At 38.1% G+C, this 27,987-nt stretch overlaps 1 protein-coding gene across 2 annotated transcripts in view; it reads right to left on the bottom strand.

Annotated features, from left to right (window-relative positions):
- Positions 1-27,987, bottom strand: part of LOC117431048 (Na(+)/H(+) exchange regulatory cofactor NHE-RF2-like) — a 39,730-nt gene that overhangs the window by 8,814 nt on the left and 2,929 nt on the right. For both annotated transcript variants that reach the window (XM_058995793.1, XM_034051632.3), the window contains exon 3: positions 14-193. In XM_058995793.1, coding sequence (XP_058851776.1) covers positions 14-193 — 180 coding nt within the window. The remainder of the gene's footprint in view (positions 1-13; positions 194-27,987) is intronic.

Genomic DNA, 27,987 nt, shown 5'->3' with positions numbered 1-27,987 from the left:
GCTCCTTAATTACCTCAATTAGTCTGTCTTGTGGCTTTAATCCGGCTATGTCTGCTGGCGACCCAGTGTCCACTGACCGGATGTACTGTCCTGGCTTCGACTTCTCACTGTGAAGGTTGAATCCATAGCCGCTCTCCCCTCGGATCAGGACACACAGTCTAGGATGAAGTTCCTTCATCTGACTGCGAGATTCCTTCAGAACAAAAAAAGACAAAATAAACAAAAAATAAATAAATAAATACAAAGTAAAATTAATCCATCCTTTAAGATCAATACACACGAAAACGATGGATCTCAAGTTGTCTCAATTGACAAGAAACAGAAAGCCCTTTATAATACATTTAAAAAAAAAAAAAAGACAATGATGTTAAGAACGACCCCAGAAATATCAAACCGCTGAAATGCATTTGATGTGGAATATAATGAAAGCAGCAATGCTTGTATTCTAGTTCATTTACTCATTATACTTTTTTGGGGGGGGGGGGACTACATATGTCCATAGTTTAGCCTTCTGTATTAGAATGCCACCTTCTCTAGTACTGTTAAGTTCTTTAAGTACTGTTTTCAGTTCTTAAACTGTTGCAGATTTCAAGTTTGCTACAACTTTTATAAGTAGCTTGAACTCTGCAACTCTTTAAGAGCTGAAAACAATTGAAAAAGGTGTAGGCAAATTACCAGTTCAATTAAGGGCCTAGTTAAGTAATTCAGAGCTCAGTTGGAATGAAAACCAGCAGACAAAAGGAGTCCCCAGGACCAGGATTGGGAAACCCTGTAACATGCATATAAACTGTTAAAGCTCATTGGGAAAAATAAATTCAAAAAGGTAAATACTATTATCAAAACACTTCATAGTACCTTTGTGATTTCTCATTCAATTTGGGGGTGTGGTGATTAAGGGTTGTGTTTTCAACAAAGACATTGTTCCCTTTAAATGACAGTAATATCATCAACTGGTGACTAAACTTAGTAAACACAAACACTTGTTGCCATGGAGCCCTGTGTCCCATTTTAGCGAATTCAAGTCTGCAAGCACAGTACAGGAGCCCACACTCGAGACACAGTGATATCTAGACACTTGTCTTCATGCAAACACTTTAATGCATCACCATAATGTAACACTGTAATTTACAGGGAAGCAAGCAGCTGTAGTTCTTGTTATTTTTTTCATTATTATTAATGTTATTATTACTATGGCACTATTTCAGTTGTTCTGTCAATTACAACAAACAAAATACTTTTTACATGAATCCCCTGCAAAACACAGAGATGCATCTGTAGCATTCAAATCAACAGTTCTCGCTGTCAGTACCTTTCAACAACAAAGCACTTGAAAGCGTAGTGCATGCTCCATTCGGTTTTATAATTAGTTTTCACAAAAATGGTATTTCAGAAAGGGTGGGTTACCTTATAAAACCATGTTAGGATTATCAGCTCTACACTAGTGTTTCCTGTTTGATGTAGCTGGTTAAAAGAAAGCTTGTGTCTCAACCTTTAAGAAATGTAGAATAAATAAAGTGGGCTATCAACAAGGTCTGCTTTCTGATACTGTCACAAAGACGGCCAGAGTGGGTGGCGTCAGACCGGAAGCAGGAAGGAATTCAAACACAGACAGACGGTGATGGTGATGAGCTGAGTGCAATGGCTGCACTCAGCGTTTATTAACAAATAAAAGGGTTGTAAACAGCACAAAACAGGACACGGCACTTCACGCCAAAATAAAGAGACAAACAAAACGGACTATACAGTAAACAGACAGTGCACGGACAGACACACAAACAAACACGGTGAGTTTTAAATAAACAAGTATCGTGCTGGTCCTACCAGCACGTAATAGCAATTGATATTTAAACGTATTTCTCCTTCTCTCTCTCACCCGTTCTCCACTCTCTGAACACCTAACCCCAAGTGACTAAAACGTGCATCTATATATACTGTTGTGCTGGGATTCAATTACTAATTAATTACTCACTTGAATCCCAGCACGTGAATTCATTACGTGCAACCCCGTGCCACACATTATACACATTTTATCTGCACGTGAAGTGATGTGCCATCCTCGTGCCTAAATATAATTATACACTTTAAACATACGTGAAACACAGACCCGTTTATATCCCGTGGATCAATCTATACACCAACATTAACATACGCACCCATACATACATACACAGAACACACAAATGCACACAGGGGCGGGGCACTTTGCCACAGATACAATGAAGAGAGAAGGCTAAACTATGGAAGCATGTATTATACTAACATCTTTCACAACCCTACTTAACCCCTTACGGTACACAAGTAACTGAGTGGTTGTTCAAACGGTTTCTTCATTAAAATACATTTGAGAGTGACTCAAGTATCATGAGGAGAAAACTTACAATTTGGATGACCAGATGCAGCCTGTCAATACATTTTAAACCCTGTTTCCAATTTTGTCGTAATCCTGAAACATGGTGATAATACTGCTTTATATATATACTGTTTTGTAATTCACTGTGCCTGTACAGCAATAAGTTCCAGCAATGCCTGAACGGAATTATACTGTATGCAAGCAACACACTAAAAACCAAAGTCTAAAGATTGAAACTGCAGTAGTGGGTTAGGCTGTGGTCACACTGAGTTTGTTAGCAGGGCTGGTTCTGGTTCTGGTTCTTGTTCACCTGGCAAAATTACCCGAATTCGGTTTGCTTGCTAAACTTCAATGTGAACAACAGAGGAACTCGGTTTGTTTACACACAGGAAACAGACCATACACTTTGACCTTTGTAGCTAGATGAGTAGAAGGTGGTTTCCTTGTTATTTTTGTGTAGTTGGTTGGTAGTGTTGTGTGTCTTGTGTCTGGTATTCGGCAAACAATTTAAGTATACATTTCTGTCCAAAAAATGTCACAGGGAACACAACAGACAGTGAAAGAAACAGGGGAAACACTTTGAAATTTGGTCGGACACCAAAATCCAGGCAGAACTTGAGAAAGAGAATGCTCTCTCTCTAGCGCCTGTGCTTTCCTCCACTGCTTGCTTTAATAACAATAAAAAAATTGTAAAACACCTAAACACATGCTGACAAAAAACAGAACAATCCCTCCAAATCACTGCCAGATCCCAAGATGCACTGCAGACAATGTAAACATCCAGTCCACTAAACACAAAAAAAAAAAAACTTACAAATTAACCAAAAAAAAGAAAGAAAACTCAATTCACACCCAAACGAACTCAGTACCTTTGCTTCCAGGTAAGTGTGAACAGCAAGCAAATTGCTTCATTGTTTCCCAATAGAACTGAACTGAGAGTACTGTAACGAACTCAATGTGAACACAAATCCCTCTTGGATGTCCTTAAATTCCCAAATCCAATATATATATATATATATATATATATATATATATATATATATATATATAAATATAAAAACCCTAACCTGCTAATAAATATGAAATATCTGAAAATAATCTTAAAGAGGTTGAATTCATCGTAATAACAGCCGACAGGCAGACACTAAACGCTAAAGCAGCAGCGCCTCATTATAGAATCTAAAACATGATGGAAACATGAAATAGAGAAGTTGAACAATATACATCTGCCAACAGCAACATCCATTTAGTTGGGTTTTTTCCAACTCGTCTTACTTATTATTTAAATTAAAGCCAGCATGGCCATCTCAAAACAAGAAGTTCTGTCCAATGTTTTACTTCTCAGGATGTATGTGCTGGTATAATAAGGGAAAATAAGGGTTCAGTAAATCATCCCTGTTGGAAAACACACCAGGACGAGTAATAAGGATTTAGATGGCAGCAGTGTTGAGATTAGTCCCCATTTGCATCATTAAAACAGTCTCCATTGTCTGATGCGGGTTTAAAGCTGTGCATTGGGTTTCTCAAGCAGAACAGATGTTGCCATGGTCACCACTCTTCTCAGCTGTGCGTGTGTCACCTTAAATGACTGTATTACATTATATACTGCTGCATTCATAAAGACTAGTGTCTGGAAACAATAGGCGATTACAGAAGCTGTAAAATTTGCAAGTTGATTAAAAAAATGGCTTTATAACCGTTCTTGAGATTTCTTCACCATAAGCTGGGGAGGTATCTTTACACACCACATGGATAAGCGAATTAAAAAAAGCTTTCTTTAATTTTTTTTTTTTTTTTAAAGGAACTACAGTACTTTCCTCCAGTCGAAGGATACAAGATATAAATGCATCACAGATAGCTTTATTGACATACAATATAATGGCAATAATACCTGCCACACTAGGAATTACAAGAGATCACAAACCGTTCTGGACAATTGATCTCTGGTAATTCCATCTGTGCTGGGTATCACTGCTTAATCCTGCTGATGAAGTGCAAGACCGCAACAATGTAAAACGCCTCTCCCTCACGTGTTACATTATTTGCAGTCCCTCGGTCAGTCAGTCAGATCTGTGTTGTGCTGTGTGGTTCCCAGGACTCTTTACTCTTGGCTCTCTGCATCTTTTTGCAGCTGGGAACCAGATGTATTTCCGTACACTCGATCTTAATAAACATTAAATAGGTCATACTTTTTTTGTGCGGTTTAAACTCAACCCCACACAAAAAAAAAAAAAAAAAAAAAAAAAAAACCTCCTGGTTATTGTGACACACTAAACCAGGGCTCCAGACGTGAATGCAGGCCTCGAATGCTTTTTCAGTGACACCATAGACTCTGTTTTTGTGTCCCGTTGCTAGAATTTCCTGTTTACAGTTACAGCCTCAGTGAGGATCTTTTTGTTTTTTTTAATTAAATTATACTGGAGAGCCACACACATGGAATCTAAAAGAGGGTTTAATGACCTCAAGCACAATAGCTGAACTAGGGTTTGTCATGAGGCAATGTAATAAATATAGAAAGTAGTGTCTATTTGGTGAAATAAAGGTAACTGTTTCTTCGTGTTTGGTTATATCACACACTCCAGGTCATTTGCATTTGTTAAGTGATATTTTTTATACAGATTATTGGTTTGCTCAAAAGAGCCAACTTCCCAACGTTTCAGTCGGTTTAAAATACCTTTGTCAAGGGAAGGTGTGTTTGAAAACAAACAGTGGAGGTACTTAAACTCATTTACTTCTATTTAAATCCGTTAATGTGTTTGTGATATACTATATAGTTGATGATGTAATGATCTACTATTCCTTTCTATTTAAACCTTCATGGTATTGACTGTATTTATCCACTTATTTCCCATTCTTCTTCTATATTGTACATTATCTAAATTTGACTTCTTTTAAAATCTACAAATTGTAGGTCATTCACGTCGTTATTAATATTATTATTATGATGATGATGATGATGATGATGATGATGATGATAATGATAGATGAAAGAATTAGCACAAGTTCAAGCTTTCGAGATTGCATAGGTTCATTCACCAGATGAAGAAAAAGTAGAAAGGTTTACATTTTAAGAAGGAATTAGAACGTATAATTGTAATTTATTATAAAATGCTACATTTTATTAAAACAATCAATTTTAACCCTGAACACCCAAGACAGACATCTTCTGGTTTCAGTCTTAACTTCTGGCAGAGCTCCGTGCTTGCCTGAGAAATGGGACATGAGAAAACTCCCGAGTTGATCTCCTACGGAAAAGCACCGGACCCCCCTGCAAGAGGCACAGAGAATGGAGACCGGCACAGCTCCCTGTCAATTTTCAGCAAGTCTGTCCCAAACTCTATTCAAGGATGATCTGATAGAAGTCAAGACCTGCTCCCACAATTGCAGTCCAGAACACCAGTCTATTCTCAGCCATCTAGTACATCAGCACCAGAGAGAACAAGGAAAAGACTACTGTGCGAACACACAAGTGAAGCAATGGGAAGCTGACTCCAGATGCATTTTTTTTTCTTCTTTTCTTGCCATGACAACATTGTATCTATCTCAGGGTGTTGCTGATCTTTTGCTAATACATTTAATACGTTTCATGTAATAAAAACATATGCACAAGGAATATTTATTGTTTCACTGGACTACAAAAAGACGACATTCAAAATACTGTGGTATCATTCTATATGTGACCACCACAGTAGGGTTAGAAACACGCACTAGTCTTACACCTCCTCCAGGGTTTCAGAATTACCCTCAATTAAGTATATTATTGCAATCAGGCCTCTATTCATCCTCCCCTATAACTACATGAACAACTCCTTATTGTAAACCTACAGACTGAGGGGAGATGTATTCATGCTGTGATAAGTACAATCACTTCAGAGTACATTTAGCAGGGCCTGGTTGGTGCTAGCTGGTCATTTCAACAATATGCAGTCTAAATAAAGGTAGTTTTGAAATCCGGGACCTGGTGCAGTACTATCAAGTTTCTAACCCTGCCAAAGGGGCAAAGTAAAATGGTAACCAATACAGGAAGGAAGTCACTATGTTTACTTAACCTTAATATTACTGTACTGTTGAAAACGCATTTAAAAAGTGGCATCACTGTGTGTGTTATATACAGGAAACATTTGAAATTAATTAGCTAGATAACTACTGGAACAAGGCCTAGCAACGACCAAATGAGAACATTGAAAAAAGATGTTAAGCCAGTAAATAAACTCATGCGTGCTCAAATCACAGTTACAGAGCACTTTGCACCTTCATAAATCACTGCAATGCTGGCTATACATCTGCATTGCCTCTTTATTGTAGCGATGTTGCACACAAAAAAGGGATTCCTTATTAAATGCATCTTGGTTTCCCTTACAAGGAAATATTTATTAACTGCATTGCATACTCAGGAACTCATTATTATTATGCACCGATTCAAAACAAAACGGATGATACTGGATCTTCTGATCTATGTAATGTAGAAATGGAACGAAAGACTCCTTATCCTTCCTTTTTCTGTTACAATGTGCAAAAGCATGTCCTTAGCAAGATTCATCACAATTGGATAACCCATCCCATATGTGTAACCTCATGAGAGTGACACCCAACAGTACCCAATTACAGAAAGTTAACCCACAGGGGTTAAATTGTCCACAGATTCCAGTTATCCACAGATTCCAAACAACTAGTGCCCAAATTAGGAGGCCCAGCATGACCCAACACCCCTAACATTAGCCATGCTGATCTATGGCCTGTACCCCCTTAGGGTAGCTACAATAGGGCAACAATAAAACAGAAAATGAGCTAGAATAAAAAACACTAAAGACAGCTAAGATTTTGACAAAATGATTTACATAAACGTAATCCCTCTTGGTATTCCCTAACCACAACAGATTTAAAAAAAAAACAAAAAACAAAAAACATTAAAACTGAAACCGCTTCTCTCATTCTTTATAAATCCATCTGTGTCAGCTGATCTTCACAAATGAAGTAAAAACATTCCTGTAGCTTAACAAGCTTAGCCTTTTGACTTTGGAAACAAAATTACCATTAGTTAAAAATACCTTTAAGAGAAACCAAAGCTGCTTTTGCAAACTGGCACATGTGCGTCAGCAACTTTTCAATGAATTTACTTTAAGAGAAGCTAATGCTGGTACTGTACAGTTTGACATTCTAGAAAAAGTGAAACTGATACAGGGAGTGAAGTCATCTTATAACAATCCACCAAAACATGGCAGCTTCAGCACAGGCTGGTAATGTCTGGAGCACAGCCATGGATACAGTACATGAAAAGTGAGAGATCGACTCAGTAAAAAAAAAATAAAAAAAAAAAATAATAATAATAATAACAATAACAACACTATATCCAAACAAGTTTAAATACTACAGTGGTTTCCCAAAGAAGGGCTATGCACTCCCAGAAGTACTCAAAGATGTTTCAATCCCATAAAGACACTTAATGGACTACTATATTTAGGACCTCCCATTCCAGGTTTTATCACAATTGGATGTTTGGTTCTCGAGACCCAATGTACATATGGAATACTGCTGTTAAATCCTCAACACCAGTAATATGATATATAAGGTCAAGAGGGGCAAGTATCCAGAAATTATATTTAACAGTCCACCACTGTGGTACTAAACAATATTCTGGTTTTATACACTCTTTGCCCAAACATCAGTTTTTGTTTTACCAACCCAGTTGCTACAGTATGGATGATATTATGATATTAGAGTTTTAGAAGACCACAACACATTTAAAAAAATAAATAAATAAATTGAAACCATAACCCACACTTTGTGAAAGCATGAGGTATATTGCCAGTAATTCATACTGACAATCACGGTTTCATTATAAAAAATAATCATCAAGACAAACCCACATGGTAAAGAAAAAGCATGACAAACCTCAGCAAGCACCAAGTATATAAAATTACTTCAGCAAAGTATCAATCCAGGCACCCATCTGCAGAAGAGCAGCTCCACAGGGGAATTACAGAGAATGAACTTCACTCATTTCAACACACGTGCGTTTATGGATTTTTTAAAATAGGAGCTGAAGAGCTGTGGACTGAGGGGACAAACGTTGTGCCAAGAACAGTTGTAATAAAGCAGGACTGTTAGACTAGCCAGGAACAAGTTGGTTGCAAGTTCTGTGGGAGAAATTCTTGTTGTACACAAAGCAGAGAGTCACACTTAAGTATACTCTTTTTATTCTTGGGAGATTTGAGAAAAGACAAGTAGCATTCATAAAAACAACAAAAAATGCTGTCCAGAGACTATTATGGTGACTAAGGATCACATATATCCAGTTACCAGATATCATGGCTTGCTGACTTTAATTTTACAATGAAAGGGTTGTTTTCCTGTTTTCTTCAAGAACACAACCAGTTCTTGAACCAGCTTGGTGAAAACCCACACAGCCTCGGGAGGCAGGAGCAGGTTGTTTGCCACTAGCACGTTAATTTGTGAACCAAACGGATTTTAAAGAGGGGAAGGGGGGGAGGGAGGGACCAGCAACAGAACATGGAGCACACAGAAGTGTAAACTGCACAATATAGAAAACAGACACCAATAAACAAGTGGTCAGTGTTTATAAGACACTGCACCTATAAAAGTATGACATTGATACTGATGTTAAATGCAGAAAGAGACAGATACAGTTCATTACTGGACAAGAAAGTACTGGCAAATCGATACTTCCTTTAAAAAAACAAATAACACCAAATGAACAAAGGACTTTGTTGATATTTTTTATTACTATCAAGGGCTTTTAAAATGACACCTTTCACAGCACATCAAACTACTGTACAAAAACTTCTGCTGGCAATGGGTTCCATAAAGTATGATTTTCAGAGCCCGGTGTCACACAGACAAAAGTATCTTCAGTGTTATTCACAATGGTTCCCAGAGCATTATTGCTGCCTGCATTCAGTACAAAGATTGCGTTTCTAAGTGGAACAAATTCAGCTGGAATCAGAATGTCTTGGATTGAAAATCTTCCAATGAATCAGATCACAGGACGTAGTGCTCCTTGATTTAGTGCTTTACCAAAACGGCAGATGGAAGGAAACCACAGGGCAGATATTAAATCAGGAGAAATCGTTATGTTCCTTTTCAAAGCAGTTAAGAGGAGACTTCATTGCTTTTCAGACGTCTTGCTGACCGAATAAAGGTCTGATTTGCAGGTGATCACCCTTATCTGTCAATTCATGAAAGTACCAGAGTGGAAATTACTGAAACTGATTAATTCACCTGGATATCTTTAATGTACAGAATAGCAAAACGGCCCTAATCAGAGCTGACCTGTTGCTTGTGCTGCAATTGTTATTTTTAAAAAAATTAATTCAATGGATGTTTATTTATGAATAAAATACTCTGCTTTAAAAAAAAAAAGCCACAACAACAACTATGAACAGTTTCATCATGGTCTAGCCTAATCAGAATTAAAATAAGTTTACTCCAACATGAGTACAATATAACCAAAAAATATAAAATATAAAGGTGCTCACGGCTGAATGGATTTATAGAAAGCGTAGTAGTATAGTGTAGTGCAATGTACTTGACCTTCTGCAACGGATTAAAGCAGAAGATATTTACAAGCGATTTATTTTATTAGAGATGTGTCACATGGCTCGCTTTCCAAACATGAAGGCGAGGGCCACTGCATGCTACTAAGACTAAGGAATTGCTTCTCTATTTTAATCCATTTGGTTTGTCCAGTAACATCTGCAAATACACAACTGAGAGGATAAAATACTTTGCAGATTTCAGGTCAGACCATTTGTGACTTGACAGGAGAGAATGGCATTCTGGGAAGAAGTTTTGGGATGACCCTTGCCCTCTCTGCAGTATCTCCAGTGTCAGCAACAAGAGATTTTAAGTTTTCTGTGCAAGGTCATACTTGTGCAGTAAAGGGACCCTGAGGGTTCATATAGTGTGGAATGCAGACAGCCTCTAGGTTAGAAAAACAATATAATTTTGTCTTCTCGCATGGTGGTGACAGAAAACGAATCCACTCTCCGTTTACAAACATCATGGAATTCCATTTAATATGTAAAGTGTGGATATTTAAAAGAAGCCTTACATTTCTTGCATGCTGCTTTCATTTAGTCTTGAACATATGATCAAGTAACAGAAGACTACAATTTACTGGCCAGTCTTACCAACTTCAGGGTTACTTATTCAAGTGCTGCAAATCATTCATTTGCAATTTAATTACAAACAGCATTCAAAACACAGACAGGCCTGGGGCAATGGCTGCTGCAAGATCCAGCCAATTACATGAACTCACAAACTTGACCTGTGGGATTTATAAAAATCTGAAGAAGGAAAAAACAGTGTTAGATTTGTAACAACGGTCTTTAAGTCGTATGCACAAAATCATATTTTTCTTCAGCAAGGCCTTTCTTGTAACTAGGCAGCAGTGTGGAGTAGTGGTTAGGGCTCTGGACTCTTGACCGGAAGGTCGTGGGTTCAATCCCAGGTGGGGGACACTGCTGCTGTAGCCTTGAGCAAGGTACTTTACCTAGATTGCTCCAGTAAAAACCCAACTGTATAAATGGGTAATTATGTAAAAATAATGTGATATCTTGTAACAATTGTAAGTCGCCCTGGATAAGGGTGTCTGCTAAGAAATAAATAATAATAACTAAACACTTAACCCACTGTTAAAAAGCACACACATTAGTTTAGTAGCTCTATTGTTTTATTTATTTTAAGACACAAGGGAAAGTTAGGGTAATATGCAAGAGTGCTGCCCCCATATGCAGTACGCGTTGGATAAGCAGCATTGAAGCAGAGCCATTGCTGTTATAACATATTGCAGCATAAGGGTGGAAAATAACTGCTACAGGTCTTGTACATAATTGTACTGTATATAACAAAAGAACGTTTTTAAATTAACCACTCCCCGACATGCATAAATAGAGGAATTTTACTGTCACATCCTTGCGTAACAGGGCTGTCTCTTAATGACAACATTGAATACTGTTCTGATGTGTCTCCATCACAAGGAACAAAGGTGCTGACTCAGTTAGTCATGCTGGAGACCAGACCTTGCTGTGCATTTCCATGACTAAATGGTTTAGAAGAGGTAACCAGTGAGAAATGGTCAAGTATCCCTCCGGAACAGTATGGACACATTGCAGTTTGTGCATGGTGAATAAGTGTCATCCTTATACTGTAAACTCTACTGTCCAACACTAGTTTGTCAATTTTAAATATATGGTTCTGAGAACCCACAATACGAAAAGCAGGTCCTGTTATTTCTAAGACTATATTACTGTAATTGAAAATAATTCCCTGAAAAAAACAAACAAAAAAAAAAACACACACACACACATGCTCGTTTTACAACACCATGCATTTCATGGACCAGCCGTTCAGCAACCCAACACACCCATGAATTTGAAACGCTGAGCTGTGGGTAATGTTATCAAAAGGAAGCTTTGATTGTAGTTGTGTTTGATCTAAATGAACAGCGGAGAGTAGGTGGTGGTACTGCAATTCAGATACAGGATTATTTAGGTACAGCTGGGTTCATTTTCACCTTCCCCTTGACTTCAATTCATTTTCCTGTTGTGTAAATCACAGAGTGATTGATTAGGGGCAAGCTTACTCCCCAGAGTCATCTGTTCCTTGCTTTCATTAACACGTAAATATCACAATCAAATGTAGATCTATCTAATGACTACTTTGCAATTCAAAATCTTTTCTGGCCATGCTTAGTCCTTGTTGTATTTCATTAGCCATTGCTTAGTATTTTAATTGCATGTGGGATCTACAGAAAAAAAACCATCTCTGCTACCGCAATACTTAAGACTACTTTAACAGAAAATTCTTAACTAGTTTAATGTTTTAGCTGTAAAATCATACATTTGGAACTAGTGCCAGTTTTTTTTCACTCTGTGTAATTTGTACTGTCATTACTCTCTATAGAAGATTGTGTACCCATAAACAGCAGAGGGCATCACGGAAACATGCCAGGCAAGATCCTAATGTTTATCACATCAACAAAAAGTTCTGATTGCTTGAGTTTGTATCTGTATAGCAATGCGGCTGGATAGCAATACAAAAGTGCAGGGGGCTCCCGAGTGGCGCATCTGGTAAAGGCGCGCCGCGTGGAGTGGAGGATGCGTCCTATAGCCTGGAGGTCGCCGGTTCGAGTCCAGGATATTCCACTGCCAACTGTGGACGAGAGTCGCCCCTGGGTGAGGACATAGGTCAGCCAGGGTGTCCTCGGCTCACCGCACACCAGCAACCCCTGTAGGCTGGCCGGGCACCTGCGGGCTTGCCTGTAAGCTGCCCAGAGCTGCGTTGTCCTCTGATGCTGTAGCTCTGAGGTGGCTGCATGGCAGGCCTGTATATTTGTATTTTTGTTTTGAGACTACAGATGCTGTTCAGCTGAATCAAAATCCTATTGTAGTATGTCAATCCCTTCTGCAAGAGGGAACTATTCAATTTAAGCTCCCACATATTGTCCACAAAACCTGAACAACTTTAATGACCTGATTACAACTCATCAACAGGAATGCTTTTAACATAAAGTAAGCTTTAAAGTTGGTTCTAGAAACGAACTGTTCACATCTAAACCACTGACATTTAAAATGACATTTTATTGTATTCAAGCCATAGGCATTTTGGTTAAAAAAACAACATCAAAGCCCCTTTTGAAAGAAAGAAAACAAAAAGGATTACTATTTTTATATAAAAATACTGAGTTAAGCAGACTGCCACTATAACCTGTGTTATGAATTACATCCTTTTCTTCTGCTAGAATAATCAGTGTGCAAATTTGGAATTTCAACAGAAACTGTCTCCTGTGCACATTCATTAGTTTTTGGCACTTCATGGCTTGGCTAAGCCATTTAAAATAGGCCAGTGCCAATTTCTTCACAGGATCCAAACAGACTTTTCGTGACAAAACGTGCACTCCCAGCATTGAATTAAACAGGATGTAAAAGTTACAAGAAACCAAGGCGGCAATGAATCTGAAAACACTGATCAAGGAATCTGCCTAGACTGTCATCTATTTGATTAAGTTTGTTATGCTTGACCTCAAAATTTATAATTGATGTTAGAAAGTATTATAAAAACAGATAAGATATTACGAATTTCAAGGTGGATAAATGTGGCATTGTGCTATTCATTTCCAATAAGTGTCCTCCTACATCAGAAATTATTTCTGGGAACCCCCTCTTAAAACCAGGCATCCAACACATACGTTAATACATCATTCATTTGGAACTAACGCAGAAGGGAAATGCAAGAGGTTCTAAAGAATGGTGACCTTTTTATTGTTGTTGTGTTCTGGACAGGTGTGTCTGAAAATAAATCCAGGTTAAAAGGTCAAGGGTTCTTCTTAAGGTTGCTGGAGCTGCTGAATTAATTAATCATGTGACTGATGAATTTAAGACATACTTATATACTTATATGAAAGATAAGATACACTGGGTGGACTAGCACATAATTAGTACGAATTTAGGGTTATAAATTAATAGCAACTATAAAAGGCTATGCCAAGAATTAATACAGTAAATAAAACCAAAAGGCAGGGGAAATAATTCAATGGAATGGTAAAGGCACTCCTATTCATTCATACTCCCCGACACATGATTGTAAATCCTTTCCAAAACCACCAGTCATTCTGTAACCACGGTAGCAATCATTTTGAGTTCCAAACAGCTTCTACTTCAAATGAACATTAAAAACCATTCAATCACAAACACTTCAAAAATGCCAAAAATGAAAAATATAATTGGAAGAGAGAGATGTGTCAAGATAGATGTGTTTTAATTTGAGGAAAACAAGTACTTTGTTTCCCTCAAATTAAAATGCCGCTTCTTTATAAAAAAAAAAAAAAAAAAAAAAATATTATTTAATTCCAACAGCAGCCCTCCTAACTGAAACAGACATGGCATCAAGAGAGAGAAGGTGATGGGTTAAGCCAATCCAGTAGCTACATTGCAAGCGTCAATGTTCTAAATCTGGCTTCGATTCAGCCCCTCTACCCCATGTCTACAACAGAGCTTTTGAGAAGGGTGTACAGTGCTCAAGGCATTCCACCAAGCCATCAGTTAAAAAGCCTGCTGTTCTGCAACAAGATACATGAAAACCAACACATACTGGTAACACACAGCGAGAACCAAAATGTAAAAACTAAAAACAAATTCTAGAACACCCCTCCCTCACATAGTCAGAGACAGGACCGCCTTGCAGTTCCTAGTTCCTTCCGAAATAGCTTTTAGACAAACAGATATGACTCGCACACGTGATATTTAGAAAAATAAAATGACTCATTTTTCAGGTAATCATTTTTTTTTTTTTTTTTTTTTTTTGACACACAGACAAGTCTAAATTTGGGAATCATTCTTCCTCAAAATGATGCTGGCAAGCTGTAGGCCTAAATTCTAATTTAAAAAGTGGCAAGTTGCAGTCCACGCTCATTGGTATTTTAAAGCCATGCTGCTGTACCCTTGAGCAAGGTATTTTACCTAGACTGCTCCATTAAAAAAAAAAAAAACTGTATAAATGGGTAATTGTATGTAAAAATAAATGTGGTATCTTGTAACAATTGTAAGTCGCCCTGGATAAGGGCATCTGCTAAAAAATAAATAATAATCAGACACTACTAAGCTTTGACTACCAAGTTGGATATATTTGTGGGTTGAATTGGATTAGAATTAGGCTGTTTAATACTGAATACAAAGCAATTAAAAGTGCCTTGTAATACACATAGAACATATATCTATTCAGTAAACCAAATGTCAATTAACAAAACACTGGAGTTAAACCATAAAAGAAAGAAAACCCTTTAGAACAAAACCCCTAACTCCCTTTCACTGTAATTGCAGCGGGACGTTGTAATCTGTTACATATGTTAGTATAAGAAAATGTATGAAAGACCCTGCAGCGAAGTATATTGTGTCATGTGTACATTTGCCTTCAGTACAGTTACATCATAGTTAATCAGTATCATAGTATTCCGATCTCCTGTACCACTACGCTTCTAAATGAAATTAATATCCAGACAAAAGCACTCACCAAGTTAAAGAATATATTTGAAATGAAAAACTACATTGGGTGGTTGTTGACATGTATTATTGAAGGTATAGTCCTCAAGTAAAAAGGTCACCTTTTTAGAGTCCCAATTTGCTCCCAGTGTTGGCAATAAAAAGCCACTTTCAATATCATTGAGGCCACTCCTGCATTTAGTATTTAGGCCACTTTCTGCAGCTCAAACCTGTCCAGCCAAGTTAAACTGCCTCTCTAATAAGAAACATATGCTGTACACTACTAAGCTTTTTTTCTCATTGTTATTTCTGTTAGTTTGTATTCCTTACACAGTGACATGGTATTAGTAGCAAGCAGGTTTCAACAACGTTGTTATACCACATCAAAAACAACTCTGTGAAAGATAAGCAAATTGCAAACAATAAACAATATAGTCCGACCTCACAGCATGCTAATCTATGGAAGAATGTAGTAAATAGACACCAGTGAATTGAACAGGACTGTGGGGCACAGCAGATTCAGTGTATATGTAACTTGATACAACATTCAGTGGGTGGAACAGTTGTTTCATTTATTGAACTGCTATAAACTGTGTAGAACATCGAATAGAAAATCCAAGTCCAGTAGTTCTTGTTTTTTTTGGCTTTGTCCTAGAGGGTTATGACTAAGAGTTTTCCTTTTTTATTGATTTAGCTTTCCTTGATAAACAATGTCCTTTAACTCTCACGCATACCCCTATAGCCCCCTCCATGATTCACAACACTTCTGGCAAAGCCTCGTCAGCCTTGATTAAGAAATATGTAACTTTAACATCTGCACCAGAAAGAGATCAACAAACTTTTTTTTTCCACCCCAGAATTAAGACACTTATCCTCAAGTTACTTTACACACAGTAAACATTTCTTTATCTTTTGAGAAGTGGAGCAAAGGTTCTTTCCAGATCATCAACTTTACCAGCTGATGTACAACATTAACCCTTTGAGGTAGAAGGGATGTAGGTGTCCCACAAATACAAGTGATGGTAACGTTCTTATTTTTGCAACGAGGAGCACGAAACATGGTTTCAAAATTTACTGACAGGGTGGATCTGGTCATCTAAATTGTCAGTTTCCTCCTCGTGATACTTGAGTTACTCTTGAAACATATTTTAAAATGATACGTCACATCCTGCCCACCCCATGAAGAAAAAAAGGGATCAAAGGTCATCAGTATCTTCCTCTTTTGCATCCACGCAACACCTCAATCAAATTTGTTTGAATGTATCTACCACAAATGGATACCTCCCAATAAATGTGACCCATTTGAATGACCCGAATATACAATATGTTAGAAGCCTTTAGAGCAGCTGACATAGCTGACAGTACTGTATACTGACAGCAGTATTAATTGTACCTTAGAAAGTCTAACCAATGCAATCTAATATCTCTTTAAACAAACCTGGACTTAAGTAGTTATCTCCCATTAGTACATCAGTCATACTCATGTTGATTTCAAACACAAACCGCGTTTCAGTTTCTGAAATGATTGTGTTGCAGCCACTAACAAAAAGGCCCTGTTGCCAGTATAAAAGCATATTTAGTTGTATGACTCACACCAAACAGAAGGTTTGTTTACGCTACGAGAGGTCTATGTCAGGTTATTAAACTAACTGTTTACCCAGGAGCACACATGCAACATTTGTTTAACAAATATGAACATTAAAACATTAACCTACCTCATCATGGCACCACTTTTCAGACAGACTATTAAAAACCCTCCTAGTCTGAGCACAGTACACAGGAAATAACCTACATGAAATTCACCAACCCAAAACCGCTCTGAAAACTGCAGCAAATTATTAATAAAAAGGAACATTTCAGAACTTTCTTTATATTTTATTCAGGTTTCAAGTAGTCACTGGCATATGGTAACTAACATTAATTTATAATTAATGTGTGTGATCTCAAGAGCATCAATACCCTCTGCACTTTATCATATTAACCCCTTAAGGTACACAAGGAATTGAGCGCTTGTTGATCAAACGGTTTCTTCTTAAAAATACATTTGAGAGTACATCACGAGAAGGAAACTCACAAGTTTTCTTTAACATTATTTCAAATCCTGTTCCCAGTCAAAAGCAAAGATGTGACAAGAGCAAAACCTAACTGGTTAACCCTATTAGACTCCCAGTGCTGTCCTACTGAAGCTGCAAGCAGATCAAATCAGCCAACAAGACCATCTCATGCACAGGTCCTTCTGTTTTGGTCATCCTTCCACCTGCCCACTAAAAAAAACTGAAAGAAACACAACCACATCTCTGCAATAATACATATGCACAGGCCTTGCATACATATTACGGAAATTAATTGGAAGTGTTTTGTTCTCATTGAATTCAGTGTAAACGACAGTACCCGGGTGCTCTTCCTCTATTCGTATTTAGTCCACTTGTCAAACCAAATGGAGAAGCTGTTCCTTGAAACCAGACTTCTTACCTGAGTCAGCACAGCACCATACATTGTGGGGCTTCCTCTAACCAAAGATGTGAATACCAGGGAGAGAACGACACAGGGAAATCAAAATTGAAATAAAGTTCCGCAGAGCTGAAGCTGCTGTGAGGTTTAATACTACCAGTACTGTTCAGAAGTCAAGAAAAGGGCGAGTAACGGTTGAGAATATTCAAAGTGAACAAAGCCTTGCCCAGGATAAAGACACTCCCTGTTCTCAACAAGCCTTTGCTCTCTCAGGAAAGGATCTGTTATTTTGCTGGTACTGTAGATAACACATGCAATTCACCAACCATGCTGTAACATAGTCTGTTTGGAGACTGTTGGGTTTGCTGGCAACATAAAGTAAAACACTCTGCCTACACTCTCGATGGAATGAAATGTGCTTTTACTCTGTTTTTGTTTTTTGACTTCCTTTAATCCTATTTGACCCTTGGCAGAAGACTTGTTTTCTACTCCCCTGGGATGCAGTATGAACTATACAGTAATTCGACACTGGAGATTCATGGTTTCTGAAATCTAATGTGAATGTGCTTGTGAGAAGGATACTCACAGTGGACCGATGTCAAAGACCTTCTCCTTTCCTTGCATGTGTCCTCGAGCATCCTGCCTGTACTGGCTGCAGTTTCAGATCGCTTTAAGAAAACGGGATAAACATGAACTGTGCATGTAAAATAATATTCCATTAATGAGGGAAGCCATAGTGTAACTCTGGACTACCCCAAGCGATAACATGTGATGCTTTTTATAATGTAATAGCCTTCAGCTTGCTGCGCAAAAGACCAAGAGAACATCTGCTTAAAGGACTCGTTGCCTTCAAACGGTTTCTTCTTCAAATACATTTGAGAGTGACTCATCATGAGGAAACTGACCATTTGGATGACCAGAACCCATCTGTCAGTAAATGTTAAACCCTGTTTCTTGCTATCATCATTTTTACTTGTGGGACACATGTGTCCCTTGTACCTTCAAGGGTTAAAAGAAGGACGGCTCTTCCTCACCTCCTCTTCGTCTCAGTAATGATGGCAATGCTCAATGCACGCAAGGTATATTAGCTAGAGTATATTGGCTAGAGAACCCTATATGATCAAAAAAGTACTCCCAAAAATCCAGGTCCACAATCAAAGTTTCAACATATTGTTGAAACGCATAAGCCCATTTTTGTAAGAATAAAAAGTTTGTTTTGTTGAAAATTTGTTTGTGGACCTGGATTTTTGGGAGTACTTTTTTGATCATATAGGGTTCTCTAGCCAATATACTCTAGCTAATATACCTTTTCTGTGCCTTTACGTCTGGAACGGTACTTTTTTGATACACTTTGTCCCAGGACAAGGCACCCCGGCTGAGAAAAGTTTGTAAACTTTCTTTTAGCGCTGGTACACACATCCTTCTAATAACCCTATATGATGTTTATTGAAAAGTAAGACACATCTGGTATGGTCCAAAAAGATGGGGAAACACAGGGTTGTTCAACGCTTGCGTTCAATGCAATGCATATTCTAAATACAATAATTAATATTTTTCCTTGTCATTTTGAACAGTTTCATCATCAAACCAGGTTTATTCAATATGTACAATATTTACTACATACAAATTCTCAATAACTCAAAACCTAGCATTACATCCAGTATACTGGATCATACATTAACGCTATTGGTTAATTTTTAGAAAAATAAATAAGTAGATAAATGGTTAAATGTTATGAATAGAGGGGGCTCCCGAGTGGTGCATCCGGTAAAGGCACTCCACGTGGAGTGCAGGATGCACCCTATAGCCTGGAGGTCGCGGGTTCGAGTCCAGGCTATTCCACTGCCGACTGTGGACGGGAGTTCCCAGAAAGCGGCGCACAATTGGCCGAGCACCACCCAGGGGGGTAGGGCTTAGGTCGGCCAGGGTGTCCTCGGCTCACCGCTCACCAGAGACCCCTGTAGACTGGCCGGGCGCCTGCAAGTTGCCCAGAGCTGCGTGGTCCTCCGGCGCTGTAGCTCTGAGGTGGCTGCATGGCGGTCCTGCAGAGTGAAAAGAAGCAGACGGCTGACGGCACCCGTTCAGAGGACCGTGTGTCCGTCTTCGTCCCTCCAGTGCGGGGGTGTCAGCTCGTTTGAAAAATGCCAGGGCAAAAAGTTTTGAATAAAAAATTATTGAAAAAAAAAAAGTACAAATACTTGTCAATTGCCTTTTAGCTATTCAGTCATTTCAACTATTTGGAGGGTTAGATATACAGTTAGAAAGCCAACAATAACCCCTTTAAACTTGCAGTGCCTGCTTTTTTCTGTTTGGAATTCATACTGTTATTTTGTATTCAGGCCAGGCCAAAACAGATGGTATACAAAAGAGACTGCTGCTCTCATAGCCTCCCACACCCATCTTATCAATCTCCCACAGGCGCGCTGTCCTGGGGCAGTGTTGAACCAGAGGACACAAGTCACTGGAAGATACAGGGTGGGTCTCATTTCCAGCCAGACAGGGAGCCTGTAAGTCAAATACAGAGCTCAGTAAACAAATGAACTGACAGCTCCGGGTGACACGTTTTCATTGCCGACGATGACTTCATAACAACATGCATGGCGTGCAGGAGAAATAAACTGTCTGGTAGCTTCTGCAAGCAAATGCACAGCACCATCACTACCAATCATTCGTTAATCTCAATTCTAGTTCATCTAAAACATTAACCCCCTGAACAGAGATATAAATGTAGAACTTTTATGCAAAATAAAAACATCCATCACGTGTCTGCATCATTTGTTATGCAAACAGCATTGCCAGCAAGTGCTTTGTAAAATATCACCTGATAACGTCAAACAGCTGAAACATGTGTCTCCTTTGCTTTACATTTGTAATGCATAAGAGATGCATCTTTCTGTTTTAAGTCAGATTCAGCCATAAATAGGCAAGAGACCAGATTGGATAGGCACAGTTAATTTCTGCTACTATACCCTTATGGTAGTTCTATACTGGCAAAACCTCTCCAATTGTTAAGATTTCATTTTTGCTTGTCATTTGCAGGCAAAATTCCAATCTTATATGCTATATTATAAACAAATAAAAAAAATCGATACAAAATGTTGTGTATCACTTTAAGGCTCACATTCCTCAGTGTAAGACCCTGGCGTCCACAGGGACAGACAGCGAGTTAAGATCTGGAACATCTGAAAGAAACACAGCTGGCTTTTTTTAATTATTATTATTATTTTTTCTTTATAAAAAGTAGCTTTTTTTCTGGGGTGCACCTGGGTTTAATTTCTCCAAAAAATGAAATAAAAGTTAGCGACAGAGCCCACTTAATTTAATACATGATTTATCATTTTATTAAGAACACATTTAGCATGAAAGCTTCCCAAAGTAGGTGTACATCTGATGGATGTACAGCTACTGTATGCAAATTGTCTAGTTTAAGTGCATCAACTGTACATATTTACTGCTCACCTGCCCCCACCTCCAAAGACACCAGGCAACAGGGAGCATGGCACACTCTCAACACTCCTATTCACCAGGCTTCCTGTACCCTGTGTCGCTAGCACCCTTTGCTCAGCAAACCAGGGTGGTATAAATTGGACTGAGTTAGTAAAGTTTGGAAAACGAAAAATCAATATCAGCACAATAAACCTTGTTCCGCTAGATAGCGCAAGCGGTTCACATGTGCAGTAGACCATTTTGCAGCTGGCCAATTGTAGTTTTCTGTTCCCAGCTGTGCTATTCATGTGACACAATACATGGTGAAAGTTACCTCCGTAAACAGTTATTGTAGCTAGCAGATAGCCCTTAATAGCCTTTCAGGTGTGCAACTTTCCTCCCTAATTACAGTTTCGTGACAGAGCTGCATCTTCAAACTCTGCCACTCTTCTCGATTTCAAATCGAAACGGTAGGTTTGAAACGAGAGCTGGCTTTACTCCGATATTGTGCTTGAAAAGTGCTGGCTCAGTAGCTCAGGCAGAGGCGACACTCTGACTGGAAAGCGAGTGGGTAGTGTTTTGGGTGGGGGCCCTTAGCTTCCCTTTCACTTTTTATCACTAAATATCTTTGGAATACATTTGCTTTGAAAGTGATGCATATTTTAGGACTTTATGTGCTTTTAAAAGGGCACATAAGGACCTTTTTATTTTATTGTGTTACATGTTCCCATGTGTTGCTACATTTTGACCACTTTTTTAAACTTTTAAATTGCATTCCCTGCCTCAAGATGGCTTCCTCTCAGAATTACATTTCCCATCATCCTCCTGCTCCACCTCTGTGACATATGTGAGCAGGAGGATGATGGGAAATGTAGCTCTGAGCGGTCCATGCGGGTACATGGGAAGCCATTTTGAGGCAGGGAATGCAATTTAAAAGTTTTAAAAAGTGGTCAAAATCTTAAATTTTTTTTTAAAACAACACATACCTTACATAAATAGTTGTAGCAACACATGGGAACATGTAACACAATAAAATAAAAAGGTCCTTATGTGTATAAGAAGAATTGACCACTTTTCCTGTTAAATATTGAGAGTTGTATAGCTAGCCCTCCCAGACAAGTGTCGTTCTAGAGATCCAAGCACAGCGTTGCAACGTACGTGATCTCTTGCTGGAAACTGAAGCCACTCTCACTGCCTCTCTCTTTCAAAAAAATGTCAAACCAACGACCCAATATGGATACACTTTGGTACTGTTACAAACTTGTATTATTATTATTATTATTATTATTATTTGTTTCTTAGCAGACACCCTTATCCAGGGCGATTTACAATTGTTACAAGATATCACATTATACATTATTCAGATATCACATTATTTTACATACAATTACCCATTTATACAGTTGGGTTTTTACTGGAGCAATCTAGGTAAAGTACCTTGCTCAAGGGTACAACAGCAGTGTCCCCCACTAGGTACAAGGGTACAACAGCAGTGTCCCCCACTGGGGATTGAACCCACAACCCTCCGGTCAAGAGTCCAGAGCCCTAACCACTACTCCACACTGCTGCCCTATTTTTTTTTTCCAACTTATCAGGAGATAAAGGCACCCATTTAAAATCAAAGTAAGAATATAATTAGTGATCTGATTTGGACATCTAAACACTTGTGTACAAACGTGAATCCTATAGATTTTTTGAGGAAGAAGTTAATGTCCACCACCTTTCGCAAGACACAGTGCTTATTTTATTATGGTGCTGTCTGCGCAAGGTAAACAGACCCCACAACGCAGGACTGTGAAAAAGCAAAATGTTACTCTAGTTTTAAACATTATTACATAACTTGGTGGTTTATTTTGTTTCTCTAGAACGCCACTGCTATCTCTCAGTAAATAACACAGCAATACTGCTTGGTACAATGAGTTCAAGGCTCACAAGGGGATGAAACACTGCATTATGCATCTCAGAAGAATAGCAGTTTTGTTCAACTGCCCTGTGAGAAAGTGGCTTTTAAAGCAATTTGAGCAGCAGTGACAAACGATATCCAAGCAAATAAGCTTTGTTTGAACCTGTTTCTGTTTATTCCATCAAGTGCTACTGCATCTTACAAGATCTGCTGCTCAAACTCTTAAGTTTAACTCAGTGCACAAAGTCGATCATCTGATGCTATGAAGTACCCAGGAAAAAAAAACACCACCACCACCACCAACACAGATCTGCATGGAAACTGGTTTGTGTCTGTCCGGGGTACCCCTGTGCTGAGCTCAGCAATAGTAATGTGAGTAACTACATTTCGTCTGGCTCTGGCTATAACAGGAGAGCTTATGGGAATACAGAGGGCTTTTTCGGATGCGTGTTTGCACACAAACTTGTGTCATTTCACTGATAGTAAACCTTACCTTACAAAAACGAGGAAACAAATTAATACATGCAAATCAGAAACAGGCTGAATCTGTGTGGAAAGATCCAACAATGCCCTGGCCATGTGGATCTGTTAGAGCAAAACAACACTGAGCAGAACAGGTGTTATTAGGTATCTAATGCAAGACATTTTATGCCATCGCTTTGGGGTATTAAGCAAAAGAGATGCATCAAGTTTTATTATTATGTAAAATCAGTTGAAGTACAAAAAGCCTTTGGAACAACAGGAATGTTATTTAGGCTATTAACTATGCTAATGAAGGCTCCAGTCAATTAAAAAATAATAATAATAATAATAATAATAATAATAATATACACACACACACTGTGTATATGTTTTTACTTCAAAAAGAAACTAATTAACAACTTGAAGTTATGGAAAAATGTTATTAAAACATTATACCATTTTGCTTCATGGGTTCAGAAACCTGAACTGCTGTAAGTAGCATGCATTAATTGAACTTTGGGGAGACATTGCAGGGGGCAGGGGGGGACTGGTATCAGAGCTGAGGAGGAATCTTGTGTTCCTACAAGTAAAACTCCATTGTATCAACAAACAAACAGGTCAAGAGAGTCAACCGCAGTAAACACACATCAAGGAAGAATCAAGCATGAGACACTGCAGCTTCCAATGGTGTACATTTAAAAATCAAGCAACATAAAAATTAAATAAGTTGCTGGGTCAAATATGTCACTGGGGACATGCTCACTAAAAGACACCTTCAGTAATTACGTAAGCTTTATTCCTAGACTAGACGCCTAGACCATAACATCCTTACACTTCTCCCTTACTGTCCACCTTGAGAGAAGATTTAGACAAGCTGTTTGATGTGGATGTGGGTTGTTTGTTTGTCAAGGTTAACTGATCCATGTGCCGCTCAAATTAGTCTGGTTGGTAGAGATGAACAAAAAGCCTTTTTTTTTTTTTTTTTTTTTTAAATGTTAATTAAATTAATTCTCATTCCCAAACGTTTCTTATGTTCTTACGTCACGCTCTGCCGATTGAGAGAGTGCTTCAAATGAATGGCACAGCAGGGTTTTTAGTTCAGGACTGAGAGAGCTGCTTTGGTGGCGCACCTGCCTGCCATGTGCCTGCCTGCCACCACGTTTAGGGAAATGTGCTTTTTCTTGTTAACTTGCATGCAGGCAGACTGCACATCGCTCAATGTGCTGATCCCTAAATGGAATTCTAAGCCATGCTGTATTTGTCTAGGCATTGTTACAAAATCTTATCAACACATAAATTGCAACAATCAAAGTGGTTTACACCACGGTGCAATTTTCATAATGGTTAACATTACAACACCCACAAGAAACCATTAAATTAGCCTTCTCGCCATGCTGTAAATGATTATTTTGTTTTATTTCACTGTATTTTCACAGCTGTGCAAATTGCACAGTGGAGGGATCAACAGATTTGATCAACGGAGGAGAATGCCCTGTAAAGCTAAAATCCAAATTATTATTTTTTTAGCTTCCAGGTTTTACTGTTTCCTAATTAGCCTGTATACTGTGTCTAATCAGGATCTGGAATACATAAAACAGCTATGGACATGGTGTCCCACTGTCATCCCTGACTTCAGAGAGAGGAATTTACTGTAAAACAAGAACAAGCAAGCAAAAAATGTTTGCTAATTTCGCATTTATTAAAAATCTGCAAAATGAATGTGCCGTGAAATATATTATTCATACATGTGCCGTACATTAAAAGAAAAAGAAGCGCAAACATTTATTGCAGCAAAAATGGACCATGAAGGTCATTAGTGAAATTAATACAACTTCAGAAATAGACTCAGCAATACAGTTAGAACAAAGAAAGTTGGCAAACCTAAAAACCTACAATATAGCTAAAAATACCATCAAGGAACTCTTCATTGAGGGGTGGATTCTTTCCTATTGTGGAGTTATTTCCTGTGTCCACATTTAGCATTATATTAGCTGGAGAAAGCAAGTGCGCTCACTTCATCTCAGAAGAATGAAGGGCTGGTAAGGTACAAAATGTTTCTGAATAACAGCATCTCATACTGTATTTAAAAAACATTTAACCCTCACAACACTTTCACGGCTGGTTTCACAGACCCCAATTAACACTAATACACTTTAGGTAATCCATGATTCCTGCTAATCAAGGTCTGTAAAAGCAGCTATCATTACAATAAAAATCCAACTGTGTTTTATCACATCTGGGTTAATCTAATCCCTTGTTTCAACTAGAAGTCTTGCATCTATCAATAATTAAAAAGTATCAAGCACTGAAGACCTGAACTATCACTACAGATTTCCTTTAGAGTCTAAGGAAATAACTAAGTCCTGTAAACATACAACCAAAGAATAGTTTGTTTCTGCAATCTGTTTCCAAGGAAAGCTCAAGCTCTGTAAACTGTCCCCAGCCATGTAATATTATTATTATTATTATTTTCTGTTATACCGGATTTACACTTTAGAGGAAGTACTGGAATTTAGTTTAACTCTAGAAGACTGGCTGACCTGGCAACAGAGAGCAAGGAAGGTTTCAAACTAAAGCTCTGTGTAGAATCAAAAGCTACGGCTCTTCTCCTGCAGCAATTCTGATTTAAGTCTCATGTTACCAGGTCACCGAGAACAGTGTGCTAGGCTTTTAAAGTCAGAGCAGGCATGTTATTAAATTGTTGCATGTGTAGTGCAAGTATGCATAGCTTGTTAAAGCTACAGTGTTTCACATCCAAATTTCAGATAAATTAGTACCTGTTTACTGTACTTTTCTTTTTTTTTTTTACCAGAGTTTAGCTCTCTGAGCAATTTACTTTATCAGAAAGTGCCCCTTGTTGGCAGAGCAGTCTGTTTGCATTCCCTGAAGGTCGCTGTATAAAGACAAGCTTCCTCCCTCTTGAAACCAGTGTAACACTACATCATTTAAATGGACCCATTCCTGTTTGTATTTCCAGCAGCGGCTTGTAATTCATTTTCATTGTGAAGCTGGGATGTTACTCATATATTCGTTATTTCAATTGCAAAAACCTCGCCACTGTTAACAATGGGGCAAAGGATATGAAAATGAAATCTAACAGACAATGCACGATATTCTCTTCAGTTTATTTCCGTCCTTAAAAAAAAAAAAAGTAAATGTTTTAATGGTTTTACTAGGGATCAGCCTTTTTATGTAAAAACTATTTTTCTGTTTGTGGTCAGATTCAGTAAATGGAAAAAACTATAGTCAGAGGGCTTGTATACTCAGAGGGCTTGTGGTTTAGTTGGGTTTTAAAATGGTGGTGTAGTTCAGTCTTATCATTCATAGGGGCCCCCTTCCTTATGCTGGCCTCAAAAAATGTGCTTCCAGTCTCTCCCTAGTGACTCGTGAACATCAACCCTTAACCTGGGGCCCATTTCCTGAATACATCATTGATTTATTTATTTATTTTGAAATAGAAGCCTAATGAGATATATTTCGTGACAACACTGGCAACAGGTAATTGTTATGATGTGGGACAACTTAAAAGAAAGCAACAGGTTTAAAATAAAAATAATAATAATTATATTATACATATACAACTGGTGTGGAAAAAAAAATTCAACCAAAATTGAGGGCTTGGGGTAAACAAAAAAAAATAGCTTTGGGGTGTTGCATTGAGCAAAGATTTGGTTCTTTGTAGCGGATTGATCTCAGGACTTTGTGTCAATTTGTGGTGACCAGAATTGGACTCCTAATTGCATTCCAAGAACAGTCTCACCAGCACATTATACAGCCTTATCAGAACCTCTTTGGATTTTTACTCTACACTTTTGAATATATACCTAAGCATTCTGTTTACCTTTTTCACTGCTTCCCAGCGATAAGTCTACTACAACACCAAGTTCTTTCTCTTGGTGTGCCTGTTCTAGTTCCCCCATCCCCTCTCTCAGTCTCCCAGTCTAAATCTTGTTTAGGGAGCACGGACAGTGACTATCACAGTGGAATTCCTACTATGCAAGCAAGTAGTTGTTTAAACAAAAGTTTGTTTCAAAAGCAATGTTGTTCAATTTACTCAATTTACTTAGAAAAGCACCAATCCTGTTTTCAAATAGCTCCTCAGTAAATATGCCTGGAGATCCTGTCTGTTGCCCAGAGTTACACATCTGGTAAATCATTCAAAATAAATGTGTAATTATATATATATATATATATATATATATATATATATACACACATAATTACAGTAATGTAGACCAATTCCTTGTTATGTTTTTTTTTTTTTTTTACACCACTAAGTTTACACCCTCTTTAGCTACAGTTTCCAATCTATATAATTTCTTTTATCACTGTCCCAACATGTACTGAAAGGTTGCTTAGATCCTGGCATAATCTGTTTTGTGTTAACAACTGTGGAA

The sequence above is a fragment of the Acipenser ruthenus genome, chromosome 22 (assembly GCF_902713425.1).
Source record: "Acipenser ruthenus chromosome 22, fAciRut3.2 maternal haplotype, whole genome shotgun sequence".
In the NCBI taxonomy this organism is placed as follows: Eukaryota; Metazoa; Chordata; class Actinopteri; order Acipenseriformes; family Acipenseridae; genus Acipenser; species Acipenser ruthenus.
The sequence above is the reverse complement of the archived record's forward strand: the minus strand, read 5'-3'. Positions and strand labels throughout refer to the sequence as shown.